At 35.6% G+C, this 18656-nt stretch overlaps 2 protein-coding genes across 3 annotated transcripts in view; one reads left to right on the forward strand and one right to left on the reverse strand.

The window, feature by feature from the left end:
• Positions 1 to 398: 398 nt before the first annotated feature.
• The window catches only part of LOC134754335 (myosin heavy chain, cardiac muscle isoform-like), a 36622-nt gene continuing 18364 nt past the window's right edge, over positions 399 to 18656 (forward strand). Inside the window, exons 1-5 of one of the 2 annotated variants that reach the window (XM_063690605.1) lie at positions 399 to 599; positions 15280 to 15405; positions 16401 to 16466; positions 16998 to 17138; positions 17209 to 17340. In XM_063690605.1, coding sequence (XP_063546675.1) covers positions 519 to 599; positions 15280 to 15405; positions 16401 to 16466; positions 16998 to 17138; positions 17209 to 17340 — 546 coding nt within the window. In that variant the 5' untranslated portion in view covers positions 399 to 518. The remainder of the gene's footprint in view (positions 600 to 15279; positions 15406 to 16400; positions 16467 to 16997; positions 17139 to 17208; positions 17341 to 18656) is intronic. The other variant, XM_063690606.1, reaches the window with a different exon arrangement.
• LOC134753991 (uncharacterized) lies at positions 10871 to 12929 on the reverse strand. The gene has a single exon (XM_063690033.1). It carries the CDS (start codon positions 12640 to 12642, stop codon positions 11656 to 11658), a length of 987 nt encoding a protein of 328 aa, XP_063546103.1. The 5' UTR covers positions 12643 to 12929; the 3' UTR covers positions 10871 to 11655.

The raw sequence follows: 18656 nt of genomic DNA on the forward strand, positions 1-18656 counted from the left end.
TCGACTAGTATAGTTGGTCAAGCATTTCTACTGGATGATAATATATCCCTTCGCCCCTACACTTTTTTTTTAATTTGCCGCCTTTTTTTACTGACAATATTTGGTTGACCAACTATATGTGATTTTACTGTTTTAAAACGATACTAGATGTCGCTAGTAGTGAAATAAACCGAAGAAACCATGAAGAAATCTCATACAAATCTTGAAAAAAAAAGAGCCCGGGAAAATATAAATGTTTATTATGTAATGACCATTTTTATGAAGTTTTTACTGACCCATAAATGGTATATTATTCGTATCAAATAAATTATGTTACACCTACAGCAAATATTATATGAAAAGCATGTTTGGTGCCTGGCTTGAAAAAAAAAGGTTTTTGGTAAAATTATATCTGTCAAAGCCGTATAGATTGTTGTGGTGATACTTTTTATTATATTACTTAACGTTTGTAGTTATTTTATTATATTTAGAACATACTTTACATTGGTTCGTAACAATATATCATAATCTTATTATTAATGCCTCAAACTGAATATTGGCCGTTTGGCAGCTACAAGAAAGTCGACGACCCTAGCTTCAAAGAAGAGTCCTCTGTTTTAGTAAGTATTTAATAAAGATTACTTATATAATTTATATACTTACATATTAATTTTTACTCATGCATATATAATTATTGGTAGGTATTAGAATAAGTAACTTTATTACTGAGATAATTATGAATTCGATTCGAGGTTTTTTTACAATCAGTTTTTGTTGTTAAGTACCTAGAATAGAATAGAATATTTATTGCTCTCATGTTGGTGTACAGGTCTTACTCTAAGTACATTAGTTCCATTACAACATGTTACCCTAAAAGGGTATTGCAATTACGCGTACATTAAAATATGCAAAGACAGGGGTACATAATGAAATCATCCATAGATTTAATGCTCAGTAAAAGGGGTTTAGCACACAAACCACTGCTTGCTTTGACATTTCTTTTATTACATTGATATACAGGATTAATTATAAGATTACATAAAGATCAAATCGAACATAAGTAACATAACCTCGCGCACAGGCCTGCCGCCAAATCTGACAGCTCTCTCTCTCAAACTAAAATGACCATAGATACAACAATCAAAAGTATAGAGCCAGGTACATACTACATGTAATTATCAGTAGTATTAGGCCACATATAGGATATTAACTATTATGATGCTTACAGCTCGGCCATCCTTTTTATTTTAGTGAGTCCTCTCACTAAAGTAATTAAACATTTATATCAACAACCATATATCATAACATGTCATCCACCTTAACACTAACGAAAGATAAACATACATAACAACATTATTTTAACCTTCTGGTTATTCAGTTCCTCATTAATCAATCGCAGCCAGTGACAATATGTATATTAACCTGATGCTTTAACCTGAGATCATGTAAACAGTCATTTCATACAACCAGCACCTATAGTAGCATTTACAGCCTTCTTCTAGTCTTTCACTATATGAACTAACTTACAGTCATGGTCTGCTCTAGACAGTCTGTTAAAGTATAAACCAACATCAACATTTACAGTCTGCCCTCAAGGCCTGCTCTAAACAGTTTGGTAAAGTATAACACGTTATAAACAATCATAGTCTGCCCTTAAGGCCTGCTCTATGGCAAAGCATAATACATCATATACAATCACAATCTGCCCTTAAGGCCTGCTCTAAGCTGTTTGACATAGTATGACACATCATAAACAATCAGTCTGCCCTTAAGGCCTGCTCTAAATAGCTTGGCAAAGTATAACACATCATAAACAATCACAGTCTGCCTTTAAGGCCTGCTCTAAATAGTTTGGCAAAGTATAATTCATCATAAACAATCACAGTCTGCCCTTAAGGCCTGCTCTAGACATCATTCCAAAGTATAAAAATTGTTATGGCCTGCTCTAGACTAGACTAGTCTAGACAGTCTGCCATCACGGCCTGCTCTAGAAGACAGGCTGCTATCAAAGCCCGTTCTAGACAGTCTGCCAACATTCAACCTAGTCAATCTAATTATTTAATTAGACTGTTGTTATGGCCTGCTCTAGACTGGACCAGTCTAGACAGTCTGCCATCACGGCCTGCTCTAGAAGGCAGGCTGCTATCAAAGCCTGTTCTAGACAGTCTGCCAACATTCAACCTAGTCAATCTAATTATTTATTTAGACTGTTGTTATGGCCTGCTCTAGACTAGACCAGTCTAGACAGTCTGCCATCACGGCCTGCTCTAGAAGACAGGCTGCTATCAAAGCCTGTTCTAGACAGTCTGCCAACATTCATACCTATAGCCAACCTAATCATTTAATTTGTTATGGCCTGTCTGCCATCACGGCCTGCCCCAGACAGTCTGCCCTCAAGGCCTGCGCTGGACAGTTTGCCAAAGTATAACTAATTATTTATTTATTTTTGAATCTAACTACAAGGTCCATATTACAAGTACCTATCTTTGCCAAAATATAAACTAACATAATAAACAGTCTGCCATTACGGCCTGCACTAGACAGTCTGCCAAAACTCAACGGTTATATTCTAGATTCATAATATTAATATAATAACTAGCAGTCGTGTCAGCGAAGAGTCTCGACCAACACCGAGAGAGACTGCCGAGTCGCTTGATCAGATGCATAAGACGGTAATCGTGGACACGGCGCATAGTACGTCGGTTGCTCACTCTGCGGCCCTGACCATCGGCAGCTTGGGCCCTGCCCACTGCTGGCAGCTCTGCCTTAACAGTTTCACCTCCTTTGCTTCAGTCAGCTCTTGCTGCGATGCCCTCGCTTATCATCAACTTCATCCGTTCAGCCAGGTTACCAGCGTTGAAACATACAAAAATAAAAATAGTTATAATCATTAGCAGTAGCAAAGATAATTTTAGTCACAGTCATCCTCAACAATTTAATAATTGAAATATAAACATCGACTCAGTCAATCATTATCATCATCAATTAATCTTACTATACCTATATACCTAATCATCATCTATCATCATCTATATCGTCATCAAAATCGATCTGTTCGGTAATCATCATCGATATCATCATCAATATGGTCAGTCAAGCATTATCGCCGACATTGTTATCGAAGTCGTTCAGCTCCGTTTTCATCATCGATATGGTCAGTTATTGACCCTGTCGTGGACATCGAGGCAAACATTCGTTGACATCGACACTGTAATCGATATGTTCGGTCATATACATAATCATCGTTCTCGGACCTCTGTTACCTAAGATCTTCCTTAGATACCTACTCATCGTTACTGAAATCGTAATCAGACGTCAATGACGTCATGGATATCAGTCATTATCTTCATCGAAAAATCCTCAACATTAATTAAATAAAATGACAAATATTCCATCGATTCATCAACTTTAAGAAGATTACATTTAAAACAGGTTTTTATTAATTTATTTATATAAACAGATAATTATTTATTCAATGACCTTATGATCCTGATGTTTCGTCCTAAACTTCGTTCAGTATTTCACAATGGTAATATTCAGCCCCAGGAATCGGCAAGAACGCAGCAACTATATCTCGGGATGACATGCACCCAAAAAAAAGTAGCTCTAAATAATAGCGTATAGGTACTACACCGAGTACACCGTAACATATACTAGCGTCATTAGTGTCATTACCCCACCTACTATATTATTGGAAGTATTGGAAGTGATTAAAAGTTATTCCAATATACATTTATTCACTTTTTGTTAATTGATACAGCCAATATTTCCTGGCTATGCTAATCGTGGCGACAACGCACTTAATGACAAAAATGCAACCATACATTTTGTCTTTATGAATCATGGTTCTTTTGCCTTACTATACTTTAATTAATATTACCAACTTATTTCTTGTCATCACTGTATCTCTGTCATAAAATCATACATGTTACCTTCCATGGTACCTTCTGTTAAACCTACTGATCAAGCAAATTTTAAGAATACAAAGTTTCATGAATTGAAATGAAAAATAAAAATTAGTTCCAAGCTCCTTATAAGGCTTCTTGAGCCTACTTTATAAGGCTTCTTCAAGTTTGAATGTTATCTACTTTTAGCTTCGTTTATTTAACTTACCTACTCTGGTGTTGATTCTTTTGTTAAGGTCAGTCACAGACTTCTGCTCAGGACCATACTAAAATTTTGTACTAACACTTGTGACAGTGGTTGTACTTATTCATCGATTTTGCATTTCAAGTCAATTTTCAATGAGAATTCTTTGTCTTGTTTTTTTTTCAAACAGGGACTGTTTTTGTAAACTTTTTAATTTTACAAATAGACTTTCTTAACTTGATAATGTATACACAAGTATGCTGCTTTTACCTTTTCTTGACACTTTATGGTCCTTACCTATTAGTAACCTGAATTTTATAATTTGTGACCTAAGAGTTTGATTAACTTAGTTAGGCATCACTAACTGTAAAATTTCTTAACCTGAATCTGTCATACAATAATTATTTCAGATTCACCCTTTATGCAAATGAAACCATAAAGTCACAAATTAATTGTATTTCATAGCAACAATTCATAGTTTCATTTGTGGTTTGTTATTGTATTGTACAACTGCAAAATATAACTGAATACTATGCAATATGCTTAATACAAATATTGAATATTGTGTCAACAGCATGGAAAAAGTAATCTGTTCTTGTTTAGCCAATCTGCTTTTACTAGACAGAACTTGCACTAAACTTATAAATTTAGAGAAACAAATGTGTACATTGGTGTATATTTTGTGCAATAAGGTTTAAATATAAATACCGCTTGTCACCAATTCAAAGGTATGAAGTAGGTATTCAAGATTTCTAAATAGAGTGAAATATAACTTCTTTTAAATACCTACTAGGAGATCTTAACCACTGAAAGTGAACTGTACTTATTGTTATCAGAAAGTAAACATTTATATTTCATTTTTTTCATTTTCTTATGCTATGTCAATATTCACAACGCAACCAGTCATCATGTAAATCATGCTCCCTGAATGATAATAATGATGTTTTAAAATTGTTACTTTGATTTTCAATTGCATGTCATTTAAAACAGTAGTATGAAATAGATGTAAAACTATCAATGTCATTCATTTCAAATTTAGAATTCATACTGTGTGTAATTCCATTAATTCATTATTGTTTCTATATGCATCTCTCGGAGTATCCAGACTAATAATTTTCAGTACAACAATGATTGGCAACTAAATGCATGTACCTACAGTACTACTATGTAGAATATACCATCTTTAATTAACATTTTTTTTTTTTTACATTTGCCTATATACAAATGTTTATAAATAATTTGTTTGCATCAAAACAAAAACTAGTTTCTTTGTCTTTTCACCTAAATAACCGATATGCACATTTATCTATTAAGGTTCTTTTATTCTGAATTAGAGACCGGGGTATTTATCTCAATAAGTGTGATGCTTGGTAAAGGCCTTTTCTAAATCTTCCCATTGACAACCGTCATGGGCCAATCTCCTACAATTCTAGCCCGCTGTCAGTCGCTACCTCTCATCTTTGCTATCTCATCATTTCATCATGGCAATAACTTCTGCAATACTAATCAATCACCTTTTTTTTGTTATCTCTTACCATATATAGGCATTATATACTCATGCATCATTAGAACAAAAAATAACCTTTTAGTGTCATTAGACTATCCAAAAAATAATAGTAATAATACCTAGTAAATATTCAATTATTGTCATTTTACAACTCATTGTTAATAATTAACTTCACTGAGCACCTGAATTGTACCTGAACAGTGCACAATACCATCCTTACCATTTTGACTTCTTATAACCATGTTGGCTCTTAATGATAGTTCTCTGCGTCTCACCAATCTCACCGTGATGGTCGTTTGCTTGCATTTTCGTCGAGATCTATTCTCATTGTATTCCAACGTGTCTCAACGTGTCAGTCCAAAAACAAACAATGACAAAAAACACAGGTTAATAACTAGATCAATACATAGCAAATGTCCAGTGCATTGCAAATTTAAAACAACTTTTATTTTAAACAAATGAAACCAATTGTCAATCATTTTGTTTACCGTACAAAACAAAACTAATGAAATTGTGTATCATATATATTTATATATATATATACACTATTGTCTTGATTATGAAATTAACATTCAAAAGACCAAGCAACTTACATTACTATGTACCTCTTTCATCATCATCATCAATTTTAAGAGCTATGCTCTTGTTGATGGAGTAATTACCATTCTTTGCTGGGCCAGCCTTTTGACTCCCTCGTACAACATGACAGAAACTCTATCTTTCATTTGGCTGAGATATGTGTTCCTCTGCGTCTTTCTCGCTCAATCTTGCCCTTCAGGATGTTTAAAAAGAATCTGTCGTGCGGGTCGTGCCGTATTAGATGACTAATCATCTTACACCTTCTGTTAGCTGTTGTGCCTAACAGGCATCTCTTCTCTCCTGCCATGCTCAGTTCCTCAACGTTCGTCTTCCTTTCTGTCCAGCTAATCCTTAGCATCCTCCGTCAACACCGGATTTCAAAGGCCTCCAATCGCTCTCTGTCCCGTTGTGTCACTGTCCACGTCTCACAAACATTTAAAGCAATGCTCCAGATATACGCCTTAACTAAGCGTTTTTTTTTTTTCACATTCTTCGAGATGTGTGCTTCATCTCTATTGAAACAGATTCCAATCAAAGACTTCAGTTGTATTACTTAAATAATTTAATTCTCATCCAATATGTTTCGATACATGTAACAAGAAGAATCCTCAAATCAATAATCCAAAAACTTCAGCCTAACTTTTTTAAACATTTCAAATTCGCGCCAAAGCAAACCGTGCGACTTTTAAAAAGTTAAACAGTTCTCTCTGGCAATAAAATTGCATAAGAAATACCAAACTTATAATAAAATTAAATCTACTAAAATAATAATATTAACAATATTTTGTACATTCTAATTTTTATATAAATATTATTTAGTCAATCAATTAAATATAGTCTGTCAAGGTACTGTCTCATTTCAAACATAGACAGAGATAATAGCACCATCTTTGTCCCACACTAGTACTAGCACCCAAAAGAAAAGGATGAGTATAGTGTTTCTATTCTTATTCACTGAAAAGATTTGCTTGACCAACTATATTTGCAATTGTAACTCTTTTTTTAAAAGTAACACCATCATTGGCATAGACCAGAATATTGAGATTCTGCTAAAAAACAATGATCTCTATTTCCATGACATTAAAGTTGTTTCCACTTTGATAACGATAATGCTGTAATAAGTTGGTTGTTACTCGAATATAATATTAATTATATATATTTAATTGACAAAACATGCTATTGCATACTTCAATAACATAAATTCCACCAACTTTTAACATACTATTTGTATGAATCTTACAGTTCGCCCATCCTGATGAAAATATCACGCCCTCGTGATATAAAGTAACTTAGTCTAGTAGAAATAACTAATATTTCTAAACAAGTACTTCAGAAAACATCAATATTCCTTCAATTAGTATTATTAGCAGTAACTTTACTGTGTTGTTACCTCACTGTACACTGCACTCTACTTCAATAAAATAATGAACTAAACACGCACGCGTCTCTGACCGCCGTGCCTGAAAATAGATATACACGTACGCGTCTCTGACCGCCGTGCCTGAAAATAGATATGCTTATACACGTACACGTCTCTGACGGCCGTGCCAGATAATAGATATACACGTACGAGTCTCTGACCGCCGTGCCTGAAGATAGATATGCTTATACACGTACACGTCTCTGACGGCCGTGCCTGATAAATAAATATACACGTACACGTCTCTGACGGCCGTGCCTGATAATATATATACACGTACGAGTCTCTGACCGCCGTGCCTGAAGATATATATGCTTATACACGTCCACGTCTCTGACGGCCGTGCCATATAAAATACATACATATACACGTACACGTCTCTGACGGCCGTGTCTGATAAATAAATATACACGTACACGTCTCTGACGGCCGTGTCTGATAATAGATATACTTATACACGTACACGTCTCTGACGGCCGTGCCTACTATTACATGCTTAGGTATACATTTTGCTTAAGTAACACTACTTTTGCATTATTTTCAATGTCCAAGGAAATATGAAATACAATTAACTGAAAAATTAACAAAAAATGTTTTTACTCTGTAAACTGCTCATTATCACTCTCATTTGAGTCCGAACTTTCTGAAATATTTTTATAGCATAACCAGGGAAAAATTTTATCGACTGCAAAAACCCCTTTGTAGGTGGTTGGTCCTTTTTTTGTTAAAGGTGTGTCCGTCACTTCATATCGATCATTGTCAAATACATTCGTAACCCTGTATGGACCTGATAACTTAGGAAGAAGTTTTTTACTCTTTCCTGTTACGTGCGAAGCTCTCTCAACACGAACTAAGTCTCCTACTTGATATTTAGGGGCAGCTTTTCTTTTTTTATCAAACTGATCTTTTTGCTTATGCTGCATTCTAACAACGTGCGCGTCTACTTCACTCCTAATATTTTCCAGATTGTTAGAAACGTCTAGTTGAGCATCGTTCTCTGCAATATCTGGATATATTTCTGATAGTAATGGACCCTCATTAATGCCTGTTAAAGTAAGACCGAAAAGAATCTGCGAAGGAGATTTACCTGTTCCTTTGTTTACGGTGTTATTTAATCCCCATTGCACCTGAGAAAGCTTTTCGTCCCAGAGTCTTTCATCATTTCCGTGATTCTGCGCTGCGAGAGAGGCTAATATTGTCCGATTATATCTCTCCACTTGGCCATTGGCACGTGGAGAGGCTACGGCGTTTAAAATATGTTTCACTCCTTTTCTTTTCAAAAAGTCTTTAAAACTAGCACTAGTAAACGAGCTCCCTCTGTCACTTATTAATCTAAACGGTGGACTGAAAAAATTGAAATATTCGTCTAACGCCGCTATTGAATATTTCGATTTTGTAGTTTTCACAGGTTTCAGTACTATGTATTTGGTATAGGCATCAACAATTACTAATATGTGTGTGTTTTTCTTTTTACTGGTAACAAATGGACCAACATGGTCTATGTGGATCGTGTGGAAGGGTCTGGATACTTTTGGTATTGGATGCATATAGCCCTGTTTTTTTCCTGATGGTAGTTTATTATGTGCACACTCGAGACAGGCGTTAACATATTTCTTAATAAACTGACGCATGCGAGCAAACCAGTAGTGCTGTTTTATTCTTTCAAATGTCTTTTCAAAACCAAGGTGTCCAATATCATCATGATTCTTTTGCATAATTTGCCATCGACAACCTTTTGGCACAACCCATCTTAATCCTTCATCCGTATTTCTATATACACGATCTCGTTTCACTGTAAAATTTTTACGAATATCTACTACATCATCATAGTCCTTATTTGTTAGTATATCCTTAATTCTACGTATTTCGGTATCATCATATTGAACCGTTGCCAACCAGTCATTGTCAATGTGCATAACGTCATATGCTTCTATAGTTTCAACTACTCCACGGTCATTTGAAATTGGGTTGCGGCTTAGCGCGTCGGCATGCAACATTCCTTGCCCAGATCGGTATGTTATATCGCAGTCATATTCCTGGATTAGGCTCCACCACCTAGCCACTCGAGGTATCATGTCACGCTTCAAAAATGTTGCCCTCAAAGAGTTACAATCAGTCACTATTATAAAGTTTAATCCTAGGACATAGGGGCGAAATTTTACCAATGAAGCAATCACTGCTAGGGTCTCCAACTCATACGATGAGAAGTGTGATTCCTCGGGAGATGTCTGGCGGCTGTAATATGCTATTGGTCGAAATAGCCCATCGTCTTGTCTTTGAAGTAATACGCTACCAATGCCTGACTTACTAGCGTCAGTATGAATTTGAGTCTCGGCTTTAGGGTTATACAAAGCTAATACCAGTATTAGCTTGATGTAAGGGCACTTTTTAACTTATTAAATGCATTTTCCTGATCATTGCCCCACATCCATTTAGCTTCTTTTTTTAACAACATTGTCATTGGCTTGGCAATCTCTGCAAATCCTTTTATGAAGCGTCGGAAAAAACTTGCCAGACCTATAAATTGCCTTACGTTGTGAACATCTTTAGGAGTAGGAAAATTTGAAACGGCTTCTGACTTTCTAAAGCCAGGTCTAATACCCTCTCCTGAAATTTCAAAGCCCAAATAATCAACCTGTTTTTGAAAAAAAAAACACTTTTGAGGTTTAAGTGTTAAGTTAGCTGCTCTTAGTTTTTCAAATACCAACTTCAATCTTTTTATGCCTTCATCGAAATTAGATGATGGTACTAGTATATCGTCCATATATGCTAACGCAGTCTCAAATCGTAAATTTCCTAATATTAAGTTTATCGCTCGTTGGAATACCGCCGGTGCATTAGCCAGACCGAAAGGCATTCTGTTAAACTCAAATTGTCCGTCGGGTGTGACAAACGAACTTTTTGTTTTTGCGTCCTCTGAAAGAGGAATTTGGTAATATCCGGATGCTAAATCTAAAGCGCAGAAAAATTGATTTCCGGCTAATCGGTCAATCTGGTCTTCAATTCTAGGCAGTGGATAATGTTGTTTAACAGTTTTTTTATTTAAAGCTCTATAATCGACACATAGTCTCTTATCGCCAGTTTTCTTTTTAACGACAATTATAGGACTAGCGTATGGTGATGTTGACGGTCTTATTATATCATACTGTAATAACTCATCAACCATATTTTTCACTTCTAATCGTTCCATTTGACTTAGTCTGTATGGGCGATAAACTACTGGTTCTGTATCCTTAAGTACAATATCCATTTCTGTAACATGAGTCTGTCCTAGTTCCGATAAATCCTTTGCAATACAGTCTCGGTATTCATTAACTAAATCTAGTAAAATATATTTCTGCTTTTCATCAAGATCTAATCCTATATTTAATTCATCCAAAGTAATAGGCCTCTTTTCAATTTTTCTTACGTCAATTATTTGTGATTGAGTCACTTTCAGATTTACGTCTATACAAGTTCGCAATAAAAGTTGATCCTTTATAAATTTCGTAGTTTCATTCCGTGTATTTATGATAGTAACGTAACCTAAACCATTGACTATCTTAAGTGACCCTATTTGGAGCTTATAATTTAAACGATGGCCTGTTTCAATAAATATACTACCCGTAAAATTATTTCCAACATAAATTTTAATAGACGCATCTCCAAATATGGTTACTTCTGACGCACATTTAACTATTAGCTTATCAATTTCACAGGAATTGGTAGATTGTATTAGTAGCTCCTTATATGTTTTATAAACTTCAACATGTGGCTGTTCAGTGGTAGTTTGCCCTATCAATATTTCATAGTCTAAATAACAATCCGGTACTATTAATAAATCAACCTCTAAATCCGCTTTATCAACTTTTAAATTAACTGTATACTTTCCAATTGCTCTTATAAGTTTACTGCCAAATCCCCGTAAGAAAGGTAAACTATCAATTGCCCATTCCATTGGATTTTTAACTTTACGAGCCGCCGATTCCTGTATTAAAGTGCCTTGGCAACCGAAATCAACATAACCGTTTAATTGTAAACCATTTACTAGAATTGTTTTTCTGAATTTCTGATCGGCTTGTTCAACGGTAGTTTGATTCAGTCATAATGTTTTTACGTCCAAAACCCTAGTTTTCTTTAAAATTTCTAATGTACAACTTGGATCATCGTGACCATAACGCAAACATTTCTGGCATTTTATTTTTGGCTTCTTACACTGGGGTATAGTATGCCCCGTTTCATTACAGTTGTAACATTTTAAAATAAATTTTTGATTTTTCCGTGTTAAATCTGTACTTGGTTTAAATAAATGTCGTTTATTATATTTAGAATTACGTTCGTGCTTGACAGTTTTCAGATAACCTAATAATTTGTCAGTAGTATCAAAGCTGGCCGCCTCACAACCATATCTAACTGACCTGTCCTCTATACCATAAACAATACAATCTACGGCATTTCTATTTATGATAAGGCAACGATTAAGCGCATTTAACTTCTCGTAAAAATATTCTTCTAAGTTATCACCAAACTTAGCCGTTATATTCATCATCTCATATATTAAGTGTCCATAGTTCTCATTACACGGAAAGGCTAATCTCAACTTCTCTTCCCAAATTTCCCATGAGTGTAAAACCGTTGGTTGCCCTTCGTACCATCGTTTTGCAGTACCGGTAAGTTTAGGGAGAGCGTAATGTGCAGTTTGCTGACTATTCCAACCGTATATCTCTGCACATTCTTTGACTTTATTGAGCCAGTTAATTATGGTTTGGTGCTTTACGTTTGGATCAAACTCTGGTACAACGTTTAAATTAGTAAATTTTCCTTTAGAATGTGACATCGATGCGACGGTTGTCATAGTTTGCAATGTTTTATTAAGGGTTTCTAACAACTGGTTGTTTGTCAAAGAACATTGTTCACTTTCATTAGCCGACACAGCTGCCATTGATCCCGTTCCAGTAACTAAAACCTTTTCACTTTCATTTAAACTTGTATTATTTTTACCTAGTTGTACGTTGTTCTCTGGAACTGGATTTGGCACCCGTGCAGTACACTCAATTTGAGGCATAGGGTATGAACGATTATTTTGCATATTACATTCAGAACGCTTGTGATGCCCTTGATTACTATTACGTGTACATCTAGAATAACTTCTACCACGCGAGTATAAAATTGACCTCGAATAGTTATATCGACGTGACGCAGAACGTCTCGTGCTGCGTAACTTCAATATTGAGCGTTCAGTCGATCGAGAATATCGTACTCGCGATCTCGATCGTGTTACACTGCGGTCACTACTGTAATATTTGTTTGTCAAACGTAATGCACGAGTTCTCGACCGGCTTGAATACCTTTTTCGGATTTCATGCGAACGCCGCGTTGTTGATCTGGAAGCTCTATTGCGCTTACTCTCGCTCCCGCGCCGCTCAGCCTGCGACCGCTCGCGCCGACTTCGACGGGACTGCGACCGCTTTTGTTCCGTCAGCGGACTTTCTTCACGGCGCTGCTCCGACCGCAACTGCTCGCGCCGGCTTCGCTCCGACGGTGTCCGGTTGTCACTGCGTCGCTTTGACCGCGAAGGCGTCCTCAGGCTTCGATCCGGCCGCGAACGTCCAGACTGCGAACGCCCCTGCCTAGACCGCCCGCGATGTCGCCTCTCAGATCTCGAACGTGTCCGTCTTACGCGCCTTTGCCTGGTCCTTGACCGGGAGCGCGACGACAGTCGATCACGCTGCTCACGCATCTCGTCAAAATATTATTCTGAAATCAACGTCCATTTCATTAACATATGTCATATTAAACTTGTGAAGTCACGGGTCTGTAAATTACCTAATTTGATAATAGTGCAGGATATTATGTTTGTCAACAAAAACTTGCATATAATAATTTTGAGATAAACAAAACGAAAAGAAATATATATAATTATATTTTTTTTTTATATACATACCTAAACTTTCGGAAACGATAATTGCACTAACATAGAGCATAAATAATTCGTCATTCAACACTTGTAATACAAAATATAGGTAAGAAATTGATTCAATTCATATTTTCATATAAACCAAGTAATTAACACAATTTATTGATAGAATAAACTGACCAATAACAGCTACAGTTGTAAATAAAAACAACTCACCTTTAGAATAATGCACCAAAGTTTTACCTTTACCTTACCACACCTTACTTAGGTCACGGACCTTGAATTTGGTGTTTATTCCGTATAAAGATGGCTCCGGCCTTTGAAAACCGCACGTAGTGTCCCCGCTTCTGAGTTTGAAACAGATTCCAATCAAAGACTTCAGTTGTATTACTTAAATAATTTAATTCTCATCCAATATGTTTCGATACATGTAACAAGAAGAATCCTCAAATCAATAATCCAAAAACTTCAGCCTAACTTTTTTAAACATTTCAAATTCGCGCCAAAGCAAACCGTGCGACTTTTAAAAAGTTAAACAGTTCTCTCTGGCAATAAAATTGCATAAGAAATACCAAACTTATAATAAAATTAAATCTACTAAAATAATAATATTAACAATATTTTGTACATTCTAATTTTTATATAAATATTATTTAGTCAATCAATTAAATATAGTCTGTCAAGGTACTGTCTCATTTCAAACATAGACAGAGATAATAGCACCATCTTTGTCCCACACTAGTACTAGCACCCAAAAGAAAAGGATGAGTATAGTGTTTCTATTCTTATTCACTGAAAAGATTTGCTTGACCAACTATATTTGCAATTGTAACTCTTTTTTTAAAAGTAACACCATCATTGGCATAGACCAGAATATTGAGATTCTGCTAAAAAACAATGATCTCTATTTCCATGACATTAAAGTTGTTTCCACTTTGATAACGATAATGCTGTAATAAGTTGGTTGTTACTCGAATATAATATTAATTATATATATTTAATTGACAAAACATGCTATTGCATACTTCAATAACATAAATTCCACCAACTTTTAACATACTATTTGTATGAATCTTACACTATATAGGTGAAAATAATCATCCAATTTCTATGTGGGCATTTGAATTCACAATCCCGCTTTCTGAGTTGAAATCATCCATAGATTTAATGCTCAGTAAAAGGGGTTTAGCACACAAACCACTGCTTGCTTTGACATTTCTTTTATTACATTGATATACAGGATTAATTATAAGATTACATAAAGATCAAATCGAACATAAGTAACATAACCTCGCGCACAGGCCTGCCGCCAAATCTGACAGCTCTCTCTCTCAAACTAAAATGACCATAGATACAACAATCAAAAGTATAGAGCCAGGTACATACTACATGTAATTATCAGTAGTATTAGGCCACATATAGGATATTAACTATTATGATGCTTACAATAAATCTTTCAATTATAGTTTGTCAAGGGACTGTCTCATTTCAAACATAGCACCCAAAAGAAAAGGATGAGTATAGTTTTCTTTGTTCCTATTTACTGACAAGATTTGCTTGACCAACTATAATACTTGAACACGTACAGTATTAGTGTTTTAATATTATTTTATAATTACCTACCTATACCTGCCTAGCTTTTTATTACCTACCGGTACCGACCGACTTTATTGACTTATTCAAGTTTATTTAAATGTACGCACGTGCCTACCCACGGAAGTTATAAAACTTTAATGTTGTGTGTAGGTGATTGTATATGTAATTAAGTATAAATCCGGAGTTTTTGTTTTTTCTTTTATTTTTTATTAGCAAAAACAGTTGGGCGACATGGAAGGCGAAGTCAAAGAAATCCAAATGGAGTTAGCAGCCATACGAAACGAACGACTCTATGTATCGAATCCGAATCGAAAACATAGAAATGTCATTTACGGATCGGTAAGTATGTTTTTTTGGATCATGCTTATATATCCACGTGGACATGTGGCAGGTCGATAAACGGTGAAATTATTATATGACGAACTGTTTCACCAATATTTCTAACAGTACAACTAGGCCAGGAAATGAATGCCCAAAAAAAGTTATAGAGGGAAATGCTTGGAACACAATTTTTGACTTCGTAGCTTTGTTTGGACTAGTTAGGAGGTGAACATATCAAAAGTCCCCGGCCGTAACCCTGGTGCTGGGGGGGGGGGAGAGGGGGGTTTGAAGGTTCCATTTTTCGGTTTTTCGATTATATACAGTGTGGAAAGATAAGTCGGGCCCTGGAGGGAAACTACCTTAAATCCTTAAGCTGGCTCATTTTACTTAAAGGAGACATTCCTTTATTTTTAAAAAGAAACAAAACTGCATTTAAAGATTTTCTAAAACTCGCTTGCCTCGCCCGGGACTCGAACCAACTAAAATTAAAAAACAAACACTCCCTATTTTATTATACTAATCGATAGTATTATTATTCAGGATAAAATTTCTCTAAAGTTAAAGTTTTATTAGGTCAAGTTTTTGATATCTTGTATAGTTTTTTAGATATCCGCTCTTGAAGGTTTATTTAGGGCTCTCATTTTTATCTTCCGGATTTTTGTTTGATTTGTTCAAACAAAGTACACTAAACAAAGTTCAGTACAGAATGTACAGATTCAGTTATTTGGTCTAGGTATTTGTAATTAGAGATATAGCTATATCTCGAATTACAAATACCTAGACCAGCTAGCTGTAGCACTAACTTAGTGTGATCACAGCAGTGAACAGTCTATACCACAAACAGACCTAGATGTAGTTTACTGTTAATTTTTTTTCTTTTTCTGCATAATGTCGTATTCGATACGGCGAATGTAATTTTAAAGTTATACTACGCGCAATTAATTAAGTCCCGTTTCAGTAAATAATATTGTGTAGGCATCGTGAAAGTTTAAATCAATGTTATTTCTCGCTAGCTGACCGACGAAGAAGAAGTTGTTCAAGACCACGGTCCAGGAAATCCCGTGGCTAAGTATCCCGAGGTGAGAAGGTCATTCAATGTGTAAAGGATTTGCCACACTGGATGCGTTCTGCGGCCAGCGGTCAGGTCAAACTTCAACTTCAAAGGTTGCTGTCAATGTTGTTCTTACATAATGCGGGTTTGACCTGACCGCTGACCGCAGAACGCATCCAGTGTGGCAAATTCTTGAATCCTTGAAACGACATGTAGGGACACTTATTAAGGGTATTTTACTTATCATTTAGTAATTAATGAGTACACAATTACTCCAAATGGAAGCGAGAATGCACTTTTCTTTAAATAATTCAGTCATGAAACTCATGAAGTCTTTCTTGAAAATTCCGAGACATGGGTTTAAAAAATTAAGTATGTCCATCTTGGATTCTGAATAACCTCACGAAAAATATCATTAGCCTCTGTTAGGTATTCCTGTTTATACCATCATTAGTATTAGGTACCAAGAGATAACACTGATCCACTGCCACTCTTTTAGGCGGGGATTGGGGAATTTATGTACATTTGCGACCACTTATTATGTAAAGTTTCTTGTTAGATCTTGAAGATGCGTGAAGACCTGATTCGGGCAAAAAACGCTGCCGACGAGGAAAGAACACAGCGAGAGAAATACGAAGAGAAACTTAAAGACCTAGAGCGGAAACTAAATGATATCTGCTCCGTTGAGTTAGTTGAAAAGGTATAATTTTTAACCTTCATTCGTTTATTCTGTACTTTATTCGTTAACTGGTTCATGAATTATTCCCAAGGGCACACGGGATTATACCAATCAAGACGTTGCAGCGATGAAAACTCAAATCCGGGACATGAAAGAGGAAATTGAGGAATTGAGATTGACTGTCAACGAGAAATCGGAACAATTGCAGGAGTACAGAATGAGGGTAATTTTAACTACTATTACCTAATTTACTTATTACTCAGTTTTTTACCATAGATTATAAGCTATCCCAGCGATTAAAGGTAGTATTCCTGCAGGGAAAGTAGATATTGAGGCAGTTTTCCGACGTAACAACCTCTATATTATTAATAAAAAAGTATTTTATTAAAAGTTTTCATGTCTATTGTCTTCTAATAAAAATGTGTTTAGTTTATCCTCTAGCCGCTCCGAAGCGTATAAAAAACCGGACAAGTGCTAGTCGGACTTACCCACCGACCACCGAGGGTTCCGTACTTTTTAGTATTTGTTGTTATAGCGGCAACAGAAATACATCATCTGAAAATTTCAACTGTCACGGTTTATGAGATACAGCCTGATGACAGACAGACAGACGGACAGAGGAGTCTTAGAAATAGAGTCCCGTATTTACACTTTGGGTACGAAACCCTAAAAATGTATCTCATTACATTCTATTTCGAATCGTTATTTGGCAAATCAAAATTGCATTTGTCTTGGCCAGTTTTGATTTGTGCCCACAAATGGGCTAGAGAATGAACTGTCTTATCTTAATTTTAGGACTTGACTCTTTACTAGGTCACTACTCAAAAGACTTGTTTTAGGTTAGGTCTAGCCGGTATTATTTAGTTACTTACGTACTCCGTTCCCGTTTTGACAATAGTAGATTGTCAACCAAGGGATGAAACCTTACACCCGAGTTATGTTTAACTTTTCGAATACGAGGAAAGTAAAATGAATATGTTTTTTTTAAATACATGACTAAACTACATTTTTATAGTATTTCTTGAGGGTACTTTCAATTAACAATTTAGGCAAAAGTATCGTTATTTATGGAATGGAGAGTCAAATATCAGAATGAAAATTGTATAACAAATCCATTTAAACTCAAAATTTCAATTGCTTATTGTAAAAAATTAAAAAAAAACGTACTTCGAACATAAAATGCTCTAGTGCAGACACGTATAATTTTCTGTGCACCTTTTAGAACAACAATGACCCTCTTTCAGAGCATGAGAAATGAAAAGAATAAAAACTTCGCCCTCTGATGATATGCTGTTCAATGAGTAGTAAATGATAGTTGGGGGTAATTTATCTACATTCTGAAAATTGAGTTATTTTTACACAATGTAAATGCAAAGCAACTCGAATGAACTGCAGACGTTCAAGAATCTGTACATTTTGCTTCCAATTGCACTTTCAGTGATTCAGGTACATTGTGCAATAATGCAACATTGCACATGAAGTGCATCTGAGTACTAGGAGCGCATAGGTGATATGAATTGTATGCAGACTACAGTAGGC

This window comes from Cydia strobilella, chromosome Z (genome assembly GCF_947568885.1).
Source record: "Cydia strobilella chromosome Z, ilCydStro3.1, whole genome shotgun sequence".
NCBI classification, from domain to species: domain Eukaryota; kingdom Metazoa; phylum Arthropoda; class Insecta; order Lepidoptera; family Tortricidae; genus Cydia; species Cydia strobilella.